We start from the raw sequence: 26,203 nt of genomic DNA, 5'->3' as shown, positions 1-26,203 counted from the left end.
CAGAAGTATTAACCATTTTGGAATACTTTCTGTATTTCTGTATCGAGTGCTGCTTATTTTTGTAAAAAAAATAAATAAACATACTTTGTAAATACAAATGTCAAGACAATATTCTGTTCTCAGATCAACAGCTATTACTATTTGCTAAATATAAATCCATTATACCAGTCCTAACACAAAATAAATAAATAAATATTAACCAAATTAAATGTACTAGACTCACGTCTACTACAGTGTTCTTTGCAGAAGTCACAAATGTGTTTGAAATGGACGTTGATTTGATAATTTCACATGTTCCTTGCATGTGTGATTTCCATGCTGAAATATTATTAGATGTCATGGAAAAATCAGTACTAGTTAAAACATTTTATCGTTACTTATGAAATATTATGTTGTTGCCCATTTTGCACGATGCACATTAAGAAACTGTATAATTACTCCTACTAAATTTGATAGACTCACATATTAATGCGTAAACTTTTTAAATCTTTAAAGTCACGATTTAAATGACAAAACCGTGTTCAAATATGGCTTCTTCGCCAGAGCTATAGGCTCTTTGTGTCGGATTCTTTTCTCCGCTCAGCGTGGGGAAATGCCGAGGATGTTTCTTTCCATAACGAACTCATAAATCAAAGACTTTCAGGCAAGTTGACAGCACCAAGACAATCACTGCCTGTGAACAGTCTGCCCAAATAAGTGTTTTCACTCACTGTTTATCATTAAGAAGATTTTGGATCCCGAAGCACAACCCACGTGGACGGATAATAATTCATTTTTATTGGCGTTTTAACACCGGGCATTAGGATTACACAAAACACTCATAAACTACATATTTCATTGCGCGTGGCATATTTGTCTTTGTCTCTTTTAAGTAGCCTATTTTCTGTGTATGTGTGTCCTTCTAGCCTAACTGAAATAATGTGATAGAAATGGTTTATGAACCCTACATTAAAAACTTTTTTCAAATGTTTCCAATATTAACAAAATAGTATAATCGTAATGACAAACATATTTTTGTTCATATATTTCTCACCCACACTTCCTATAAATCTTCTCCGAATATTGTCTGTGAATGTGGTTGAAAAGCTCTGCAATATTTAGTTGGTTCTACTTTTTAAACCTCAAATGACGGATTCGTAGTGACATTTTGTTTAAATGCATTGTTTTAAGGTTCTAATTTGTACTATGTTAACACTCTGGCTCGATACAAGATGAAGAACAGTCGCAATAAACAAACAGTAAGTGCATTAGAACAGCTGTTATTTTTCTTGCCTTGTTTGTCAGGGACCATGATTAAAAACGATGTGTTAAGAAGATAGGATGGGAAATACTAGGCCGTCAAAAGCTTGTGGAAAGCGCCATTTTGAGGACAAAAAAAATAACATTGGATATCTTTCAAAAATCTCCTTTTCGTCCAGAGGGGGCGCACGTCCCCCCTTCCCAATAGGCTGGACTGCAGTGGTTCCCAACCCTTGTGCTGGAGGGACCCCAGCACTGCACGTTTTGCATGACTCCTTAATCAAACACCTGATTCACGTCATCAGCTCATCAGTAGTAACTCCAAGACCTGAAATTGGTGTTTCAGAGAAAGAAGACATGCAAAATGTGGAGTGTTGGGGTGCCACCAGTACCAGGGTTGGGAACCACTGGGCTAGAGCAGGGGATCTCAGACCTCTCCATGAAGTACCCCCAGCACTGCAAGTTTTGAATCCCTCAGTTATCACACCTGATTCAACTCAGCTCATAAGTGGATACTGCAATACATGAAGTGGGTGTGACAGATATAGGGAGACATGCAGAATGTGCAATACAGGGTCCTTCATATATAATTATAAGCTATAATGGAAAACAAATACAGTCAGTTTTATTACCAGTTTATCATTTTTATACACATGGCCAAGTTGACTAAAGATGATGACTGCTCAACTGACTAAAATATACAACAAACCAGAAAGAGATCAAAAAAAGACATTCACTTCACATTATTTGCCTGTGGTTTGCAGCTCATCTTACCTGCCGCATTGCTTCAACATAATTCCTTACACCGATATGTTGCTGCCTGGACGCTGTCTGTGAAACTACATCCCCTCCTTGCTCCTCTGCCAGCGAATCCATCCTTGCAATGGGGGATAAGGTGGGCCTACGTCACGTTGATCGACAAGAGGTCGGCATTTACATAAGCCGGGTCTTTAACGACAACCTGTCAGTGCAAGGCCACTTAAGATCAAGATGAGACAGAACAACTGATCACTGGCTGACCCAGCCCACGTGACTGTCACTGGTCATTCATATCACTAGCGCGGACACCCCCCAATCCACGACTGATTGAAGGAGGCAGAAGGGTGGCTCGGCTCAACCCTGGGTGAATGGTGCGAGTCGTGCGACGTTAATCAGTCCCCAGGCCCAAAGATCTGTCAGTGTGGCAGCCACGCGCAAAGACGCCCAAGAAGATGCCACGATGAGCACATTTCTAGATTTCTCGGCCATAAGTGGTGGTGGAGATGCAGGTGGCGGGGGCTCGTGCTCAGTCAGAGCGTTTCATGGCGACCACGGACTTTCAACATTTCAGTCATCGTGTGCTGTCAGGGTAAATGGCTGCGGTGGAGACGAGAGGTACATGTCCAGTAGATTATCACAAGACGCAATTAACCCTCAGCCAAACCAAGCCGGCTCGTATCAGTCCCCCGGGACTCTGTCAATTACCTACAGCGCACATCCAAGTTGCGGGACTCAAAGTTTTTGCGCCGGGTACAATCACTATGCCCTAAATCAGGATGTGGACTCGTCTGTGAGCTTTCCCCAGTGCGGCCCGCTAGTTTACTCTGGAAATATTTCCTCCACGGTTGTGCAGCACCGTCACCATCGCCATGGTTACAGTAGTGGAAACGTTCACCTCCATGGCCAATTCCAGTACGCACCTGCCACATATGGTAGTAGTTCGGATAAGGCAAACCTAACGTTTGTGGCGGGCTGCTCAAATCCGCTATCCCCTCTGCATGTGGCTCATCACGACGCATGTTGTTCACCTCTATCAGATGTGTCAACAGGGCAGACATTTGACTGGATGAAGGTTAAACGGAACCCGCCGAAAACAGGTGAGTGGCTAGAGAACTTTCAGATTATTTTCTTTTCCAGATAAAGTAGGCTATTCATGTTAAGAATGAAAAAGAAAACAAGAACTGATTTAATATTGCTTTGCGAACACCCTGGTTGTGTAAAATTCTGGAAAACTGGTGTGATATAATTAAGACAAGATTATGCATGCACACTCTCATTTATTCATCTATTCATCGTCTCTCTTCAGGGAAGGCTGGAGAGTATGGATTTGGTGGGCAGCCAAACACTGTACGCACCAATTTTACTACAAAACAGTTGACAGAGCTTGAAAAGGAGTTTCATTTCAATAAGTACTTGACTCGTGCAAGGCGGGTGGAGATTGCGGCTGCGCTCCAATTAAACGAGACTCAGGTGAAGATTTGGTTCCAGAATCGTCGTATGAAGCAAAAGAAGCGAGAAAAGGAAGGTCTTTTGCCCAAATCTCAGTCCGAGACGAAGGATGGGCACGAAAAACAGGAGATTGCATCTGAAAAGTCGCTCTCCGCACCACCCACTCCCTCTCCCTCTTCCCCGACTGTTGATGCCTACACCTCGAATTAAAAGGGTCTCACTTTTGTTCTGCCAACCTGTTAATGATACTGCAGTATGCTACTGTTAGTGACTCTCGTGTCAAGGTTATTGTCAAAATCATCATGTGACATCAGTGTCACACAGAGACCAGTGCACAATTTACAGACTTTGAACACTCACCTGTGCTACTTTGTGTTTTTGTGAAATGACTGTTAATTGTCGTATAGGGCACATTGTCATGCACCTAGAAATGCACAGTAATAACAAATGCTGCACTATTACACGTGTTTGGTCGGACTTGCACCACTTGTCAAAATACCTACCTCAAGAACCAAAGGAAGTAGTGCAATATATTTAAGAGATGTATTATTAAGAGAGACAAATCAATTGTACGTTTCGCCAAAGGCTTGTTTCAACACACTGACAATTTTTCTGGAACGTGTATAGTGTTAACTCTGATGCTGTGTATGTGTTGTGAGTTCTGCAACATGATGCGCAACTCTTCAGAGTTGTCATCCGGTCAAACTGAGTTTTATCAGTCAAAGATAAAGACTCAAGTCTCCTTCAGAAACATGCTTTAGAAAACTATCAAGATACGGGTGAATTAAATGTGTGAATTAAAATGTAAATATAATTTATTTGAACACTGGTGTTTTACTTGTGATAGTGCCAAATGCCTGGTATAAGCCTGTCAAAATATTTCTGGTAACTTTAAATAATCTACAAGTAATTTCTATAACGTTTAGGTATACGTTTTTCCAAAGTTTTTTATTTTTATATTTATAGTATTTTTTTTGCCTGAACTTTTATGTTTGATTATCGATTTTATTATTTGCATAGTCTCAGTCCACAGATAACTTGCTCTCTGGCTCTTTGACTGATATATGCATCCACTCGTAGTTTCTTCCTCAGGGAGGAAGCTATATTGGCACATGGCAAGCATGTTTATCCACGAAAGAGGATGCGCAATGCTGTCACCGTCATTCGTTATGACAACCCTATTGACCTGTTAGTTTATCGAAGGAAAACGGAGGACAAGAAGAAAAAAAAAGAGAGAGAACATTGATTAAATCATCTCAACTATCCACAAGGATGAGTCGGCCTGACCCCATTGGGTTGATGACATGTCTGATTCCTCATATCACAATCATATCAGTTGTGCGTACAGAGTGTTGAGTGAGTCGGTAACAGAGCAAAATAAAGAGCAGAAAGTCTAAATAACAGATCTGAAAGCCAAACATCACATTCAAGTAAGATAGCTTGTCAATTCCTCCTCCCACCCTCTCTCTCTCTCTCTCTCTCTCTCTCTCTCTCTCTCTCTCTCATTCACACGCTCTCAAATAAAGCTATAAAGCCACGACCAAACTGTTGCCCATATAGCACAGAAAATATTTTCTAAGACACACTGGCATGCTGTCTTTAAAAAAAAAAATATATATATATATTTTGGTTATTAAAAAAATACTTACTTGAGTACAGAGAGCGCGCCATTTTCTCTACCCTCACATTGGTCTTGTTTGAGCTTCACCTTTACCTTAAACATGAGGGTTGCGTGTGAGTCTGCATGGAGCCTAAATATCTCCTGGTCTCCTGGGTGCGTATGTTCTTCTTCCTAAGGCACGACGTGTGTTTGTTTGTTGATGTTCAAAACGATAATCGTGTTAATGTCATTTCTAAAACAATGCAAAATGTCAGTTTAGATATTCAGATTAATAATATAAAAGGAAAGATATTTCTCTACATTTTTAGGGTATGGGCACACCTGTGAACGCACTGAAAATGTAGCTATCGATTTGTCCTCATGCTGAAGTGACGAAAATGCCTCTATGCCATTTGTATGAATTTAGTGAGTGTGAGTAACCATTGCAAAAAAGTTCATAACTCAATAAAATTATGTAAATTTTGATCAAAATACAAAAAAGAGTAACAAAATAAAAAAGCATTAGACAAACATATATCTAATTATTTCAATTATAAATAGACTGAAGAAAGAATTAGAAGAGATAAACGCAAATCAGTCTAAAATTTCGATTCTGAGATTTGAATGTCAGGCTGTTCAGTCTCTAATGACCAGATTTAAACAGGAAGACTCGTGACTGTGAAAACATAAATGCGATTATATTCTTTGCAGTGTAGGTACGCCAAAAACAAAAAAGGGTATAGGCTAACAATAAAGCAAGAAACGTTAAATAAATGTTATGTAATTACATGTACTTTATACATTGAGTATGTTTATATTTTGCAAAATGTAATCGCCATTTTGACCGTGTTTTTAAAGAGACTGTTAAGTATTAAAAACTGAAATGTTACTTACATTTCTATAAAAGGGTGACAGGATCTACTATAATTACTAAAATGAGACATTTGTTTATTCATTGAGTTAATCATTGAAAGAATGACCCGGGATTTAAAGAAATATTAAAGCTCCTGACAACCAAACTAAATTAAACATTCAGGTCTTAAGCAAGACATTAAAAGAGAAAATTAACGGAAAGAGCGTTCGTGAAAATAGAATCTACGCTACAAACTAAAAAATGCAGAACTTACCTCTTTTGATTATTCCATAACAACAACAATAATAAAGATGCTTCAAATTATATGTTTGTTGTAAAAATATATTTTTTTTCAAGCAAATATTCATTTATAGACTAATTATTTTCGAAATCGAGGAAAGATGCGACTTTGCATTGACCTGACCCTAGAAAGAAAACCCCGAGGTCACTGAATGGCCACTGAGCCATGACATATTATGTATACGACTTTCACACTGAATGCTAAGTTTGAAAAATGTAAAACAAAAAAATTATTTAATTTACAGGTTTATATATAAGAAACGCAATTCCGTAGGTGTACAATGGCTTAGTTGAACATACCTATACAGGTACGCAGGCGTCAACACAAATGAATGATGTCTAAAGACCATTACGAAAAGGTAGAAAAATAAATAATTTTATTTTAATGTTTGTATGTGTGTATGCGTTTATTTATTTATTTTGACAGACATGATTGGTATATCAGTAATCTTCATGTCATATGAGTCAGGAGTTTAGTCATGTAGTCATTTTAACATGAATCTGAAAGTTGGCAACAAATTTATCCATCTTTGTCTACAATTATAAATAATTTATAATATGAATATAAACATGAATGTTCATTATTTTTTAAAGCATTGTTCTAAACCTATTTTATTTTATTTATTTATTTATTTTTGTGTCTATAATAAGTCTTTTATAATTTAGTTGTTAGTTTCACTCAGGTATGCTGTCCTGTTTTAATGAAAAGTATAAATTAAAAACCTTACCAACTCTGCAAAACAATATGGAAGAATACAGTTTGACTGGTAACTAAAGAAGGCAAGAATTAAGAATCAACACAAAACACTTTAATTTTCTTGTGGCCTTGCTTTGAGTAACCATAATAACTTAACACAAAGCCAGCAAAAAAAACTAATGCTTTGATTGGAAATAATAATTAAGCATAACATATGATACACTCGGATACAAACTTGGCAACACACATACAGCAAAAAACATACTTTCTTCAAAAATCAAACTCTTTCCAACAGAATATTGTTGTTTTTTTTTCTTCATCTAACAGATAACTAAAAATGCTCTGGACTGCAATTCATGAAAATATTTTTCAAGCACAATAGGGAAGGAATTAAATTAAAATATAAAACTTCTCTTATTTATTATTTTTACATGATTGAATGATGCTCAAGCTTCTTAAATTCCAGACATTTCCCGTGTTGACAAAAACACTAGCATAAGAAAACATCTCCAAATGTCCATCCTAAAACAGCTAAAGATGGAACTGGACCATACATGTAGAAAGCTGAAAAGGAATGTTTTACATATTAGCTGCAATTGTACTTTTAAGATGAGACATGTTGTCTCATGTTATAAAAGGACTTTCACTTTAGTGTGAAGCTTCAACACAGCTTTTCTGTTCTTGTGATTATATGTAGTAAACCGTCCTTTAAGTAAAATTAACTGTACTGTAATAACACAAACACAATATACACAGAATTTTACTCTCATTGTCATACATAAAGCCTGTATTTTTATTTTCAATTTATAAAAGCAAAGCTGATATAAGAAAAACATTACAGAGGGGTGTTCAAGGGAGCATCAGTTAGAAAAAAAGGAAGAAATGGGGGGTAGAGAGAGGCAGATAGAGTAAAAAGGACAGAAAGAGAGAGGTCCATCCATCACACTGTCTTAACCTCACAGTGACCCCAGCCTGGCAGCCAATGAGGCACCTCCCGTCTGTGCAGGAGATCGGGTAACCGTGGAGATGAACTGAATGTTTTAGCATGCTCTTTTTGTGCGGTCTGTCAACACCTCCCAGAACGTCTCACTACAGCTTAACTGATGTGAATGCCACTACTTGATTGAAATGACTGGATCCACAATAACTTAAATAAACCAAGCACCTCAGATTAAATAAATATAAGAACACAACCATTCATACGAGGGGAAAAAATGTGCGCGCACACACACACACAAACTGATATAAATTAATCATAGAATATTTCTCATCTGAAGGTCAATCTAACCATACATGTAATAATAAACTGTTCTGATGCTCCATATAGATGCATGGCATAGGAATGGCTGTATATGGAAAGTTTGTATGCCTTAACCTTTTACTGAGAGTAGTAGTGAACTGAAAGGCTAATTTGAATTATACAGAAAAAAATAAAAATAAACATTTTGAAATCATTTTGTCACACTTTATTTTAACGTCCAGTTCTTGCTATTAACTAATTAACTAAGACTTTTGCCTAGCTGCTTAGCTGTTTATTAATAGTTAATCAGGTAGTTGTTAAGTTTAGGTATTGGGTAGGATTTTAGAATTTGATCATGCAAAATATGTGCTTTATAACTGTTAATAATATATACATATATACAACTTTCTGCTAATTATAGTGCTAAATCTACATAATATCATGGGATTTTTAATTTTTATGGGATTTTTCTAGTCAGACCACCTGCATAAGCAGTTTCTTTTATAACATTTTAATACATTTTTATAATATAATATAATATAACAACATTTTTAACTATAATTCCTATTCAAAAATGGTTTAGGTTCTTGTGTATTTGTGTGTGCTTATGTCCTTTTAATTGTCTATATCTAATTGTATTTTTACAGTGTGCAAAAACTACTGATGCTGGTCATGTGAAAATGCCCTTGGGTGCAAAAACAGAAGTAGAGAGTGAAGATAGGTTATGAGAAGTGGGGAACAGGGATGTTCACAGGCATTTTGAGGGGCAGGGGCTCAAGTGGAAAAAAGGGGACTCAGATTTATAAAAAAAAATCTAAACAAAACGTTAAATATATTAACACAACTCGACTTACCTGTTTATTTTAATTCCCTCACACTCACCCAATTGTTTCATGTTGTTTCATTTTTCAACAGATGTCTACAAAATAATCAGTTCACAATGTTACTATAATTACACTTACTGTACCACGCACACAAACACACAAACTGATGGTGACAAGAACTTTGTTTCACATTCGAGGGAGGGCTGTTAAAATCTATCAGCATACAACATACTACTGGATAGTTAGTAGATGAGGAGCCTGGGATCAAAATTATGAAGTTATTGTTTAAGGCAGGACACTCTGTTCATTTTTGAGATTTTGGTCTATTTTGCTTCCATGTCTTCCTTTGCTCTAATGGAAAGGAAATTTCCAAAATACACATTAAGGTGTTTGTTTTAAGCCTGCTACCCTCGTCTGTTTGCTTCTGTAAATTTCTTCTATTAACCAAAACAAGCTACTGTATATTTACACATAAAATTTCAAGAGAAAAGACTCTTGATGTAAGTTATTAACTTAGAACTGGGGTTATTTTATTTATCCTATTCATCTGCAATACCTTATAAATGCAAATGTACGCATTTTAATTATTTAATGCCTGATTTGCATATTCATGTTGCTATTCTGATGACATTATTAATTTTACTGTATTCAGCTGTTGTTTCTCCAGTAAGTTAGCCTGTATGCACATGATATATTGCCTTAGCTAAACTTTAGCTAACTTATTACATGGTTTTAGCTAACTTATTACATGGTAGCTCATGAGTCATCGATGTTAGCAAGACAAATTAAATATATTTGCCTTTTGGATAATTAGCTGTAAATTTTGAGGCACAGGTAGCTTAGTCTTTTTTCATCACCACTCACCTTCACACCAAGACAAACACAACTTAAAAGGGAGGGAGGGAGGGCTTCACCTCTCAATGTGTGCTACACTGCCATGCTGCTTCGTGGAGTGGAGAAAAGCATCAGAACTCGACAGTCTCAACAATCGTTACTTGTGGTTACCGTAGGGCAAGAAGCATAAGTGTGTTATCATTTGTACATCTTGGTTTTCAAAAACTGCTTCTACACTTCCTGTTAATCCCTACAATAGTCACACTGTCAGTCTCTGAGTAATAATGATATTCTTGTTCTCAAAAGACTGGAAATGCAGCCTGGGGTGGGTATGACACTCAACTATGTTTATGAACTGAAACATCATGTCTTTTCACACACCTACTCACTCTCACACTAAATGTCATTTATTAAAAAAAAGAGAAAGGCAAAGATAGACAAGCTGTCAGACACTTACAGTAAAGCTATGCAAGAGTAATTATTGTCTGTCCCCTCTAGGCAAAGCCAAGTCACACCTGACACACACCTGCATAAGAATGGGCTACAATGCAAACTACATCTCCCACAAGGCAATAGGTGTTCAAGGTCGACCAGATTGCCTGGATATGGTAGACATTTTACTGAGCTGTATCATCACCAGGTGCTGATGTAGGAAAAGTTCACCCCCCCCCCCCAAATGCAAATTTTTTTACAGTTCACTCACCCTCATGTCATTCCAAACCTGTAATATTTTTATTTTCTGTAGAGTACAAAAATATATTCTGAAGACTATTTTGTCATGCAGTGGAAAGTCAAACATCACTGGACCCCAAAGATTGCATTGTCATTAAATATCACTGATATATTTTTCTAAATCTTTTCCAGTCATTCAGGTTTGAAACAAAATGAGGGGGAGTAAATAATGACCGAATTTTCCATTTTAGATGAACTTTCCTTTTAAATCTTCTGATATCTCTGCATTTGTGGTAGTAATATAGCATGTGACATTTTTGTTTACGGACGCTCATGATCCTCAAAATATGTCTACTAACAAAGTAACTTTTCCAGCGTTCATAAGCGAAAGTCATCATAGTTGTCTTATAGTGTTGAATTCTTGCATTCTAATTTGCCCCAACAGCCAAAAGAAAAAGGACTGCACAATAGGGGTCTATGGATTTTCAAAAGAGGATAACATTTTGAGAGATTAATTATGTTGGTCAAAAGAGAGATGGAAGTCATTTTTGCTGTCACTCCCTCAGCTTTTGTATCAAAAACACCCACAGCAGCATTAACTAGTTTTCTGTTATTGAATTCCAAGGCAAGAAACCACAAAGTATAGTGTTTTCAAGATTTATGATGTTTATAACTTTGAAAACGCATCATCATAGTCTGTCAAAAGGATCCATATGAAGTTATCAACTGCTGAAAAGACTGAGATTAACAGAAACCTTCTGGCAATTCATTCATCTTGCCATTTAGTTACAGGCTAAACTATAGTGTTGTGCCATTTAATCCTACAGACATATAAATCATGAGGATGAGTAGACCAGAAATGCATTTCTACTATTTTGTTTAGTACTGGACCAGAAAACCTCAGTAGGCATCTTGTTTTTAGATAATTTGCATAGGCAGCCTAGTTATAGATCCTGACCTCTTTGGGCTTTTAGGCTCACACCTGTGCACTATTATCTCCCTGCATTATAATTTGTGCAACAGAGGCTAAGTGATTCCCAGTACAAGCCAGCATTTAATGACAGAGCTGTCTTTACCCTGACCATCACCGCCGGACGCTGGCAGGGATCATTCCACCAGAGCGTGCCGTGTCACCCATGTGTCTGTGTGGCCGCTGATGTGATCTTTAGTCCCCTCATGATCTATAGACTGGCATTTTGGTCGCTCAGACACCAGTCCCCAGCGTGCATGCTAAACACTCTGTCAGCCAATATCCTGACAGGAACTTAACGCAGTCACGGCAATACTGAGACAGGACAGGGAGAGGCTGAAGACACAAGCGCCAATAGCCAAATGGCAGCTGGCTGCACAGAGTCAAATTCTTTGAACGAGGTCAAAAAAAAAAAAAACCTTTAACTTCGTAAGTCAGTTAAAACATTATTACATACGAATGCATTTATCAGAACAGATAATTTGTTTGAATTGAATCAGTGGAGATTATTTTTAGTACAGTCTATTATATTTCTGCTTAAATACAAAAGAAGAATTCCATGTGGAAGAACACAGAGGGAATGCAATCAAGATCGACTCAAAATTGTGTCTTGAACTGAAAAGAAACTTTTGTATGTTTCAGATCTACATGTTTGAGTTTTAAATAATTTTTCCCAGTAATCATTTCTTTTTATTGTGTGCTTAAAGTGTAGTAAAGCTAGAGCAAGTTGTCTTCTGAAATGTCCCTGTGTTTTGACATGCATTTAAAACAGCATTCAAAGCGAAGTATATACAGTATATGTTGAATATATATTAACCTACAGCCTATTGAAAAAAACAAGCACATCTAACCATAACACACTTCGCGTAATCTCATTAAAGGGCAAAAAAACTGAACATCAGTGAACATTATGTTGTGTCAGAAGTTCTTTGAGGATGACGGCTGTCTGTCAATCAGTCTGCAACTCACATAGCCGCACAGTTACAATAAAATATTATTTGTTTTCCCTTTACATCTACTGCATTATATAAATACAATAATTATTTAGAGGATACACAATTTTATATCATTTGGATTAAATAGCAAACTGTGAATGCACAAATTGTTTTGAATTTGAGCTGATGTCATCGTTACCCAGCAAACAGAACACTTTAGGTTCAGTGTACAGTTTAGTAATAAATCTGAACAACAAAATAATATATGCACATAATAAATTTTTTAAAAATACAAAAAACTAGAACTGTCTCCCTTTCCTATACAATGACATTGGAAGTTGTAGTAATAATTTGACCCGTGAATTACAAATGTCCTTCATTTTCATGTCAGAAATCTGGTCAACTTAGCTTAACTCTTTAACTCTTTTTCTATGTTTTTGTATGTGGATAAGTGTTGGAGAAACGGACAGGGTGTGTGTGTCCATTTCAGTGCTTTTGGGACCATCTGCCCATCCCTCCATTGACACGTCCATGGAACTGTGAAGTGATCTAAATGCATGGAGGTGTGCACGCACATGTCTGAGCCTTAGGTCAATAAATCCCTCATCAGGGATTCCTCAGCTTGAGCGTTTACATAAACAGCCGCTTAGTGGGATTAGCATGGTGTTAGCCTGTTAGCTTAGCGACATAAACAGCGGTTTAATCTATTCCCAATCTCTCAGGGGGCTGACCAAGATGACCGAGATCCCATTAGGTTAGGATATTTTTTATCATCCTTAGGTCACTGGTTCACATCACGATTGAGAGGTATATTGAAAGGGCCTATTTTGAAAATGCGATCGCTTTGTATTTAAAACAAGGAGGTTTAAGCAGAAATGTTCCCCTTCGTTCACATCCCAGTTACAACATCTTACCAATAATAAGTGCATAGGCTACTTAGCTCAGAAATATCGCTACATTAATATACAAAGCACATTCAAACATTTGTATTTAGTAAATATTCTACTTCCTTTACATAGTAAACAGAAAATTTCCCACCTTAGATGATGCTGAACGTATGCTGGGAAAACAGCTCCCCAGGTGATTATAAAGAGAAAAGGAGCAAAGTATCTGTCTAAATTAGCTTAAATAAGCTCTGGGTGTTTTCCCTGCTGGGTCCACAGTTTTCATTGTTAATATAGTACTAGAGGAAGACAAAATAGCTCATGTTCTCAAGACTGATATTGTCTGACAGGCCAACATGAGACAGAGTTAAATTACATTTTTTCTCCCAGGAACCATCTTAATGATTGAAAGCTCCTAAACTATGCACTGTAAAACCAACACCACACCTCTGAAATAGTTTCAAATGAGAATTTTTTCCTGCAGCCCTCCAGCCAAATATAATGCAGAGATGGAGGTAATATGTTTCATACATTTTGGTGACCCACAAGTTTGCAGCTGTGGTGTCTGATGCCTTAAGGGCATGTCTCATTTCAACCCCTCACTGTCTTTTGAATGATTATTCGTTGATGTGGTTTTCAAACACACAGGTAATATCTCTTTCCTGTACTTTACTTTGGAGACCCTTGTTTCAGCTAATATAAAGCACTTGACTGGGTTTTAAGGAGTGTGGACAATTTTAAAAATGCAAAGACATGAATATGCTGGATTGTCCAGTATTTTCTATTTTTTTCAGTTACTACTAATTTTCATTTAGTAATATCAGTATTCAGTGCTAAGCCTAAAACACTATAAATGTGGCAGTAATGAATTCTATCATCTTTCTCTGTCTCTCTTACTCTCTCTTTCTCTTGTTCAACAGGCACGCACAACAAATCACAGCTCTTGACTACTGTTATTCATGAACTGGAATGCAGAGACTGTATGTCGAAGATTGCCAACCAGCCCGGAGCTACAGTTGCCCTTACACTTCCTTTTTTGTTCAAAGTATATGTAAATGTTTTGTTGTGCTTTGCCAGTTTTTGGATGTTTTGTTTGTGTGCATGTGTCCATGTGGGTACTGTTTTGAAAGGATGATATCCAGCCTGCCCAGCGGACCACAAGAGGTCATTACACCAGTGGGTTGTGAACAAATTCTGAACAATTTTTTTTCTTTTCTGCATTTTCTTTCCTCTAACCATACCAGTTGATAAGATAACACAATGCCAAATCGCATGTTTGTTATACAAATAAATATAATTCAATATACTGTCTTATTTCAGTCTGAAACAGATATGCCAACAAGTTGCTACTAAAAAAAAAAATATATTACAAAATATGTTTTCAGGGGGTGTAGTTTACTGGCTGTATCCAATATGATATACCTAACAATAACAGGAACCTGTAGGCTTTAAGTTACAAAATGTGATTATGAATTTAAGACTTTATGTTTATGATACCATCAAACCACATTTGTTAAAACATTAATATTTTCTCACATACTCTGTTCTGACACACCACAGACTGGAAGAGAGCACAGTAGAGAGCACTACTGCCCCTTCTGTTGACAATACATCATAGCAACAAAGATCCTTTGTATGCTTGCATGTTTGCTTTGTAGGTCACCGTGATTTTGCAAAGTAAGACATGTTCCTGGATCAACATTACTGTCCAAAAATATAGACTTGACCCAATCCCTACCCCTAATTTATTCCTAAAATCAGTGTGTAATCTTAGCTGATTAACAAGGGTGTAGAAGCACCTAACCCCGATCATCGTAAACCTAAAATAAACATTTCCTGAAAAGTTATCCCTCAATTCTGATTGGTTGATTAGAATGTTGTTCCAGGATCAAAAAGGATGTTGATCCAGGACCATGTTGTACTTGGTGAACTCGTGCTCACCGGGCTTTGTAAATGAAGCCTCGGTATTTTATGCTCCATATAAACAGGCCAAGTGCTGCTAGTGGTAACAGACATGTAAGTCGGATGTGTCTACATATTCAGTCTCATCAACAAACACATCCTCTCACCCATAATATTATCTGTTGTTTCTGAAAGCATTATTGATATAGAGGTAGACACCTTGATCTTACACAAGGGGATGTTGTCTTGTATATGTGTGTGAGTGTGAGTGTTTGCATGTGAACAAAAGGAAATAGAGGTAAGTTCAAGGTGGGTATGTGTGTGTAAGAGAGAACAAAAGCACAAGAAAATGCAAGAGATGATACTGTGAAATATATGATAAAAGATCATGTCATCTATAAAAACAGGACAATAAATAAATTGAAAAAAAAAAATAATAATCTAACAAGAATGTGACACATATATTTAGGTAGAACACTTCAGACTGAAGTCAAAAAGCTGCACAATAAACAGCAATTAAGAACACAATTAATATACACCAATTCAATATTTCCTTTTCTAACACTCAAAACCTAAACTATGACTTAAGTCCAAGGACATACATAGTTTGTAAAAAGTCTATAATGGTAGTCATGTAGTCTATAATGGTCTGTCTGTGGAATGCATATGTTGGCTCATACTGTGAAGTGACCAGCTTGTGTTTTGAAGGCATCACACCCCACTAGGTTCAAACAGGGGTCAGGCCCCAGTCCTCGCTCTCATCCCAGCTGTGATAGAAGGCCAGGGCATTGATATGGCAACCTGCCCCTTCTGTGCATATAGACAAACATAAGACATAAGAATGTATTGACAAAATAAATGGAACGCAGTAGTGTTTCACAGCTGCCTTGTAAAAACATTGATCATTTCTCAAAACAATAAACAAATCACTATATTTCGGTAAATGCATAGCCTATTCTTTCAAAGCAACATACAATGGTTGATACAAAACAACCTGCCTCCCTCACACAAACCCAAAACACTCTGTCAAAATGCCCCATTACACCTGTCCCAGCAGATGGCATGTTACCTTGACAACCAATTTGGTCTATTTTTCTATTTGTGGTGGAATTAGAACAGATGGTGCTTTAATTTGAACCGTTTCACCTTTCTGATACAGCTCTACAGATTGCCTAGATGTAAAAACTGCTCACCCAAAGCAAGGAGGAGGACTTCACACTTAGGCAAACTGGCATTTTCACAACTCAACTGAGAAAATGAACGATTATAATCCCACCAATATGACTTTAACGCAGGTGCTGTTAGTGCTGGCACATATAGACATATGTTGTAATTACAGGAATGAAATGAAATTAAATAGAAAAGAATGAACTAAAAGACAATTTCTTTTCTGCACTATTGCTAAGTTTGTGAAACTCAAAATATTCTGTTGGTATTGACAATAATTGGCTTTATCTTTTATATACGGGTTGTTCAAAAAATACATTAAGCAATAGTTAATGATTACAATGCTTAGACAATTACAATGCTTTAAAAAGAAGAAATTATGCTTATAATAATAATAATAAATGAACTATTTTGTCACATTGCATCTTTTGTCTTTTATTCAAAAGCACTGGATTGTAAGTATTTGTAGGCAAGGACACATCTATGCTACTTTCAAAAAAATCGACCAGATGATGTCTCAGTAGAAAGGATTTTATGTCAACATTTGATTTAGGCTTGCTCTGATGAGGCAGCATTTTTATGTTTCAGACTCTCTCGTAGTCCCTCCGTAGTCTTATATTAAAACAATTGCAAAGGATATCAGTCAAATGGAATGCCAGTGAACAGGAGGCAGACAGTGTGAAAGATTCCCAGTGTACTCATAGTTCTTCTGGTTGTCAGCAAGTATACTCTCCTGTCTTTAAATGTCTGTGTGTGTGTGTGTGTGTGTGTGTGTGTGTGTGTGTGTGTGTGTGTGTGTCTCTCTCTCTTTCTCTCTCTCTCTCTCTCTCTCTCAGTGTGTGTGTGTGTGTCAATGTCCAATGTTCAGCATGAATCTTGAACTATTCATCATGTCAGACTCTCCTCTCCCCGGCATCACTATGAAAACTGCTGAACAAGAGCTTTCACCTGTCCCCATGGATACCCTCTCTCTTCATCTGATGAGTCAACATGTCTGCCTTATGCTCCTTATGACATACTAACCTTATGCCTTTCAACATTAAAACAATATTGAAAAAAACTGCTTAACCCAAATCATTTTTCTCCACCTTGTTACAAGTTGTTCCTGGTCAAAAATGACTGGCCAACAAAATATCTGTTTAGAATTTTATTGTTATACTATATTATTAACAAATATTGGGTTCAAATATTGGCTTCTGTATTTCTTTTTGGAACTGATTGATCATAGGCCTAATTAATCTGTGCTTATGAATCTAAATTTTTGAGTGGACATTGTAAAAAGTATTTACTAATAATGATTTTTCCTTTAAAAAAAAACTAAAAACTGTTTAAGCTCAGATCAATGAGGCCTATGACTAAATCAGTTCCAAAAAGAAATAAATATAGATAATATAATGAGAGATTCACAAGCAATTGATGATTTTGACCAGCAACACCAAATCAGATAAATTATTTTTAGCACAGTACAATGAATAAATCAGCCTTAACTGGTTTGTTGGTCCTAAACCGGTATCCCAGCATAGTCAAGTTCAGCTGGTTTAGCTAAATGGCCACCTTGATTCCTAGTCTGAGCATGTAAAAGTGTACAAATCCCCATTTAAAGCAGCCAAGAGACTAGATAAAATGAGCAAACCAGCTGAGGATGCTGCAACCTTTACCATACCCATTTTATAAAGGTATGTTTCGGGGAAGCAAACTAAGCCTCAGAAGGCACTTTCTGGGACAAAACTTGCTTAACTTGCAAATGGAACTGAAATCATTTTATCAGCCGTTATTCTTCAAGAAGTTTTTCAGGTTTGCAACAGCAATATAAGTCTTAGATATATACGAAATATAGGGGTTTTGATGTTTCTTATTTTTGTTTGAGAGTAACCTGAAGGTAAAAGTTATGGAGGAGAGAAAGAATGAGAGACGCAGACAGTAAAATGGGGCAGATGAGAGACAGAGGATGAGCATGAAGCCTATGGAGACCCAAACACCACTGCAAATTCTTACTTACTTCTTGCCTGTTCTTACACCATGTGTGTGCGTGTGTGTTTGCCTGTGTTCCTTTGTGAAGTGTGTGTGTCATGGGGCCTCTGATTCTGACATGGCTCATACATCACAACTCTGAGTGTGTGTGATTACAGAGGGAGGTTCCAAATGATTTATCGGTGGGCTTTTTTATTCTATACGCTCCAGACACACACACTCGCACATGGACCAGAACTCCAAATTCTAACTCAGCCAACCTCCCACATACAGAGCACACCTGTCCAGCTTCTCTGTGGACCATCTTTCATATAAAGGCCTCATCGCATATGAGCACAGACGCATGCACACATGCCCATTCACTCATAAACAGCTGTATATATTTCTAAACATTATAGAGCATGACAATAGCAACACCAAGTTCATGGATCCAATGCAGGCAATGCAAAATACACAATATATAATGCTAACATATACACTTTTAATGCAATGTAATGCAATGTTGAAACTAAAACTGAAAGTAACAATAAATAATAGACATTTATATAAAATACAAAAAATGACAATACCACACAACAAATTTACTAACACTTTGAAGTTAATATGAAAATGGAGAATATACAACTTAAAACTGATATTAAAAATATTAATAAAAACTATAATAATATCTCAATGCTACTAAAATAACACAAATATTATGCCATGGATTTGCATCTGCAAAATGTAAATGTTATTAAAAATGCACATTTTATTTTAAAAATGCATTTAATTATTATTTGCAAATATATTTAACAAAAGTATACCTATTATCCCCAAAAACCTGGAAATGCATTTTTTTTTCAAGGACAACTGTCTAAAGCAAATCAATGGATCAATTGGTCATCTGGTCAGTCATTCACCTGATCTGTTTGTCAATACACTAAAGAAGGTGAGTGGAGCCAAAGCACAGAAGAAATTCAACCGGAACGATGGAGGAAGTTCAGAGATTCCACATGGTTAATACACACACGACATGAATAGAGGGAGTGAAAGTGTGTGTGTGTGTGTGCATGTGTAATCAAGACCATACTTCTTGTTTATGTCTCTTGTATCCAGTTCTCTAATTAAGGCCTGGGGCTCTGTCACTAATGAACACTGAAATAATTAACAAGCGCTCTGACAGAGCAGCGATATGTCTAAATGTGTGTGTATATATGTTCTATTGCCCTAATTAAACCCAGGGGTTCTAATTAGCTGATTAGCTAATAGCCATCTTGTTCAACAGGAAATATTATGCAGAAAAAAACACACACAAAATGTATTTTTGGTTGTCCTGACTAAACATTTCAAAGGCTGGAGCTTGTGAACCCTAAGACTTCATCATGACTCAAGACACACAAGTATGTCTTTGAGAACAACAAATCAAAGATCTAACAATAATCAGGTATTTTGTGATTGTTTGTATAGACAATTTTATATAAATCAAACGCTGCTTTATATAATTTCTGCTTATTTATCATTCTCTTTTCTTGGTACTTGGTATCTCTCCTCCTCTCTCTCTCTTTCCAAAGAGTGTTTTACTGGTGAGTATGAACAGATGTGTTCATGGATGCAGAAAAATGTTAGCACGGTTATTAAGAGATTAAAATCCCTTCTGTGGCAGACTTGTCAGCAGCAGAGATGAAATCACACTCTAAGGTAATTTGACAGTTTCACAGCTTGACACTCAAAACAGAAAGTTTTCCAGCATGGCCGCTATGATTTAATGTGATTTAAAATTCTTTTCCTCATTATTTTTGTCCAAAAATTGCCTGAAATTGAAACAGAGAAAAATGCTGTCAATTATAATAGTGTGATCGTGGTGCAGATCAACGCTCTTTTGCCACCTTCAGTGGTCTATTATATTGATCACTATCAGTCCACCACTGTCTTCCTCTCCCTTCGAATTTGGTCTCTTATATTTCATACAATGTAAGTTCAATAAACCCATTAATCTCAGAAAAAGGACAGTCCAACTACTTAACCAGGGATTTATTTGACATTAGATGGTACCAAGGCCAAAAGGGCATCTCAAATTACAATCATCATATCGCACATGTCAAAATAGTCTTGCTAGCCGTACAGTGATTGAAAGATTTTATTAATCCATCACTGTGAATGTGAAATTCTTCAGCATAATATGATATAATTACATCATACTAAGCTTCAGATTTGAAAGTACTTTACTAATGTAACATTACACTAGAGTGGAAGGAGAACTTATGAGGCTAGCTGCAAATTAAATGCAACCAACTATATTGTAAGTTACTAGCTCAGTACTTTAATAGCAGAGACTTGAAATGTATACTTATAAGCTGAAAAAAAAACATTTTGACAATTTATCACTATACATTAAACCATGTATATTTAGCCGGACAAGGCCAGATGAGAATTCGTTTTTTTTTTTGTCTCCTTAACTTACTCCTTTTGTCCCTATGGAGCCATCTAAAAACATGGCAATGTCTCAGTGCCATTTTTAAGCATGGCTTAAAATAAGTCATTATGAAACAACCAGGTAAACCAGGGGACTTCCATCCCCATTTATCACCAGCAGGAGAAGGGGCTTTCAGGTAACAATGTGATTTAAGATGACAGTGCTAAAAAAAAGCCTTTTTCTTTAAAACGATGTTTTTCCATGGTTTCCATATATATAAATGTTAAAATGCAGATACAAATACCTATATTGTTCAAAAGTTTTTTTTCATTGAGATTAAAAAAAATATATATATATGCTTAATTATGCTTATGCTTAACAAGGCTGCATCTATTTAATCAAAAATACAGTAAAAATGTAATATTGTGAAATATCATTACACTTTAAAATAATAATAAATAATAAATATATATTATAATTAAATGATTATTGTAATTAAAATTTAATAGAATTATAAATTATTATTATAATTAATTATCTGAAATAATTATTAATATATACTGTATATATATTATTTTTTTTTTTAATGTTTTTTATTCTTGTAATGCCAAAACTGAAATTTTCAGAAGTCATTCTGCTCTTAAATTTGGTGCTCAAAAACATGTTTATTATTATCAATGTTGAAAACAATTGTGATGCTTAATATTTTAATGATGGAAAAAGTAATACTTTTTTTCAGGATTCTTTAGTGAATAGAAAGTTTAAAAGAATCTTTTTTAACATTATTAATGTATTTTGTTATAAATGTCTTTATAAATGTTACTTTTGTTATTCCTAGTCTAATACTTATGATTAATCATTTTGGATTCATATAATGTTTCATGATAACGCATATAATTCAACACTGGAACCCAGGTCTTTTAATTTGAAAAAAAAAATAACACTACAGTCTGAATGCACTGTAAGTCGCTTTGGATAAAAGTGTCGGCTAAATGCATACAATTTGTTGAAATTAAAGTACATTTTATTTTGAAATATTAAAGAGATGCACCAGACACCAAAACTAAGCATTTTTCTTTTTAGGGGTACTCACATTACTCACACACTACATTCAAATATACACTATATTTGTATATACACTATATTATACAAAATATTTGGACATTGTATGAAAGCAGAAACATTTGTCTTTCGAGAGCTGTGAAATCCAATCACTGGTTAATAGCAAATGAAAGTGTTTTAGTATAGGGGCCTTTCAGTGCTTATTGCGACAGTAGGGTCAGGGTGAGTGTCAGATGTTAGTCTCACATTTACTCCACTAAAACCACAAAAGAAAGACAAATTACTCTGTTTATTCCCATAAGAAACCACGGAGGAAGAGAAATGGACGGTTTTATTTGAACCAGACTCACAGAGGAGGAAAGATCATTACATTCAATTCCACTGGAAACCACAACAGTCTAAAAAATGCAGTTAGAGTTGTTTATTGCTACAACTCCGTCTACACACACACACACACACACACACACATGGAGTTTGAGGTGCTCAACAGTTGTCATGGTGATGTTTTTGGATCCATTAGCTATGCAGGAAACATCTTAATTAATCTTGATGATGACAGTGTGACTGTCCTTCCGGAAAAGTCCACATCGATTCATAAACAAACCACTGAGATTCATAATGAATGATGCAGTGCTGCAGACATTAGCTTGTGAATAATTAAATAACTATTTTCTGAGATTATGTCCTAAGAGTTAACTAAAAGTTACTTTTCTTAGATCTCACTTTAGATGCGAGTTTCATCTTAGTTTTTTGATCATTGTTGCTCTTTCTGTATCAGGGGCATATTGATTTATCAGTATGATAAGCCATCAGTTCTGTTCCGTACGGATAGGAAAAGCCTCCAGCAATATGACTAAAATTAACATTTAACATCATAATTGCAACTGACGCAATAATTCAGTCACATATAATGTAGAAAACACAATGAAAAGGACTTTTACTTTTTTAAAAGATGCACGCATTTTGAAAAACATTGACATCACTTGTAAAAATGCAATGCCCTGATGAGGTACAATCATGATATGCAGTAAGAAAATCTCATTAAAAACATTAAAACAAAACGTTGAAAACAAAAACGTTGTATACAAGTGAGTCTAAAAACAATAAGTTTTAGGTTAAAAGAGATAGAGACTAAATAGAGAGATTATTGGACATGGCTTTACAAAGTAAGCCAATTTACACAAGCAGTCCTGCCTTGAATTAGCAGGTAATGACTCAATTAGCTTTAATTTTTGCACAGAGGAGATTTGGCTGCATAAATTAGCCTGCATTCATCGGCAATGTGTCAGTAGCAAAGGACAGCTCACAAATACTTCAGCCAATCTCTGTCACTGCCACGACTGTGCAATATAGACGTCTGGCCGGACTTTGCGTTTGAGCCGAATGGACCGGTGTCACTCAGAGTGTGACACAGGAACGGTGGGGGTGCCCAGGGGACAGCCAGTCACCGATGCCCTGAAAAGGTCAACTTGACACCGGCAGAGTCCCATCGACCTGTCCCCGGTCCGGCCTGTGGAAAATCAGATAAACTTAAGACCACTCATCGATCCTTAGATACACAGCACAAATGTTGGCCCAGCTCAAATATCTTCACGGTGCATGTCATTAAGAAGCGAGTCAAATTCAGAGTCACGCTGTACAATATGAAGTGTACTTTATGAATATGACAAAGAACGTGAAAAAAGGAGTGGTGAAGGAAGAATTAAAGGTACAGTTCACTTAAAAATTAATATTTGCTTACAATTCAGGTCTCAGGTCTTCCAAGATGTAGATGAGTTTTTTTTTACATTATAACATATTTGGAGAAATGTAGCATAACATCACTTGCTCACCAGCAGATCATCTGCAGTGAATGGGTGCCATTAGACACATCACAATAATCCCCATGTACTGTAAGTAATGCATTGAAATTGTTAACTTGTCTGAATCAAGAGAGAATTATATACAGATCAAGCAAGTGAAAACAGTGCAGAACAGTTCTAAAAAAAATGTTGGTGTGTGAGAGGACAAGAGAAGAACGATTTTTTTTTTACTGGAGGAAGCATTATTATAGATTTAATTTTGGCCAGATGAGACGGTTTAAAGTTAAAACGTCTTGATTTGGTTCTTACAAACATACAGATTTTCACTTTACAAGATGTTAATTGAAGGGCTGAAGTCATGTGGATTACTGTGATGTTTCATCAGGTGTTTGGACTCTCATTCTGACGGCACCCATTCACTGCAGAGGATCTGCTGGTGAGCAAGTGATGTAATGCTATTTCGCCAAATCTGAAACATACTCATCTACATCTAGGATGGACTAAGGGCAAGTACATTTTCAGCAAATTTTCATTTTTGGGTGAACTATTCCTTTCAAACATGGAAAAGAAAATGAATCTGATTAATTGATCCATTTCCATGTGTAAACATTAATGACCAGATGGTCAGAAACTAATGGAGACGTTCTGATTGGGACAGACTGTATTTCAACAACAAGTTGGCTCAAGCCAACACGGTTTATTCTCCTGATTAGTGCTCTCCATATGTTCATTTAGAGTGTGAAAGGCGAGAATTTGTGGAAATACAACAGGATGCATGTGCGTTCAGTGGGAGAAACCATCTGCATGTTGACCACTGCATTACTTTTATCAGTCCTCAAACCATTGTCTTTGCCAGTGCACGTGTGTCTGTGTATAGTTTTGCAAAGGTGGCTGATAAACTATTCCTCTTTGTAATGCATGCAGGGTAAAGGTGTATGACCCTTTCTGTCAGTCTGACGAAAGTCATGTGTGCATTATTTTCAGTCAACTTCTGTAATCTGTATGAGAGGAAGAGTCCGCCATGTTTGTTGAGGTGCATGTGCCTGTGTGCATCCTATTTTCTTGTTGGTTTTCTGTGTACACATAAATTATGTTTTGGGGAAAAGACAGCATGAACTTCATGATAACAGGTCAAGGTTACAGTCATTGCATTGCACACACACACAAACACACATGCCCAGAATGTCTCACGTGACTGGTTCAGAGCAGCTGGTGCCGTAATTTAATCACAATGTCGTCACTTCATAATTATGGCAATTAACAGGACTTATGAGTACTTGTAGGTCTGTTTTCATACGGTTTGAATATCATACAATGTGCAGATTGGCAATTCCAAATACATAAAACACAGATGTGTTTGTTTAATGTGGTGTGCATAAGAAAAGACATTTCTAAAAATGAAAAAGATCACAGCCTTTGCTATCCCATTTGGTTACTTCTGGATTGAACTTTGAGATTGTTTTGTGTTTTAAAGATTTAATAAAATGAAAAATTCAGGTCAATACTTTTTGGTTTATATATTTTAGCACTGAAGCATTCTCAAAACTGAATAAAATAATGCTTTAGCAGATATATGAATTTAAAATGTATATTCTTTCTGTTCTGGGAAAATGAGCTGAAATGTATGATTCCTTCAGCACTGCACAGATTTTGGTCCAATAAAATGCTCTCAAGAAAGACAGTTGCTCTCCTCACAACTGACCTGCAAGTTAAGCTAAAACTTTCTGGCTAATAAAAAAAGACACTTTCTTTTATATCCAAATTAGCACATTAAAGAAAATGAGTTTAATCATTTTCAGGGATTTTGTATAATTAGCCATTAAAAAAACACCTTACAAAATATAAACTATGGGATGTTTTTATGGAATAATAAAAGTAACTGATTTAATTCACTACAAAGTCTAAAACATGGGCTGTGTATAAAGGTATAAAGAAACATTTTATAGATCTTCTGGTAAAGAGAGTATTCAAAATCATATCTAAAAATTTGCAAACATCAAACATCATGTAGGTTTTCACACTCCATGTGAGAGTTATTACATTCTCCATGGCAGTAGTTAGTGGAACATAAACTGTCCGATTTTTTTTTCAGTCATGGCATCATCTTAAAATAATAATAGGCCTACTCAATAGATATAAACGGCCCATTCTTGTTGTACTTTTGGTGGCTGCAATGTCTGGGCGCGCTGGGCGCGCTGTGAACGCTGAAATTAATGGGGGCAGACATATTCCGTCCATAAGGTTAAGTGTTCGTAATAGTCCGGAGCATTTTTTTATTTGAATGCCTCAGTTTAGAGACGTTATTTAGACGACTGCAATACTACATGTCGAGAGCGATGCATTTACTACATCGTGGCAACTTGAATTATAGTTAGATATGAGGTCGCGCATCATCACACTCGGAGGCGCGCATTGAACTCTTCACCCGGCAGCGCGCTCCCAGCGTTTCCCTAGTCTGCGTTAAATGTCGTTGTGTGACACCTAGTGGTTAAAAGGGAAGAGAATCATGGTGAAAATGGCATGCAGTAGAATGAGTGTTATGGATTCTTTCGCTATTGTTGTCACATTTGCAACAGTAATTCGAGATAAATTGTAAGATCTGTTCATTACAATGATAAATTTGCAGTATTATTTGGTTTGTTTGCAGGTCT

The 26,203-nt window shown here is 36.3% G+C and overlaps 1 protein-coding gene across 1 annotated transcript; it reads left to right on the top strand.

Moving 5' to 3' along the window:
* The first annotated feature begins 1,979 nt into the window (after window positions 1-1,979).
* Window positions 1,980-4,372, top strand: LOC132145252 (homeobox protein Hox-A1a-like). The gene is made up of 2 exons (XM_059556112.1): window positions 1,980-3,095; window positions 3,305-4,372. The coding sequence occupies exons 1-2, from the start codon at window positions 2,459-2,461 to the stop codon at window positions 3,655-3,657; spliced, it is 990 nt and encodes a 329-aa protein (XP_059412095.1). The 5' UTR covers window positions 1,980-2,458; the 3' UTR covers window positions 3,658-4,372.
* Window positions 4,373-26,203: the final 21,831 nt, after the last annotated feature.

Source organism: Carassius carassius, chromosome 8 (genome assembly GCF_963082965.1).
Source record: "Carassius carassius chromosome 8, fCarCar2.1, whole genome shotgun sequence".
NCBI lineage: Eukaryota > Metazoa > Chordata > Actinopteri > Cypriniformes > Cyprinidae > Carassius > Carassius carassius.
This window is presented reverse-complemented; position numbering and strand designations above follow the sequence as displayed.

Excerpts from the sequence above, each read along its gene's own strand:
- LOC132145252 (XM_059556112.1), top strand. The coding sequence starts at position 2,459 with ATGAGCACATTTCTAGATTTCTCGGCCATAAGTGGTGGTGGAGATGCA. Across the intron at positions 3,096-3,304 it reads ACGGAACCCGCCGAAAACAG|GGAAGGCTGGAGAGTATGGA; the intron begins GTGAGTGGCTAG and ends GTCTCTCTTCAG.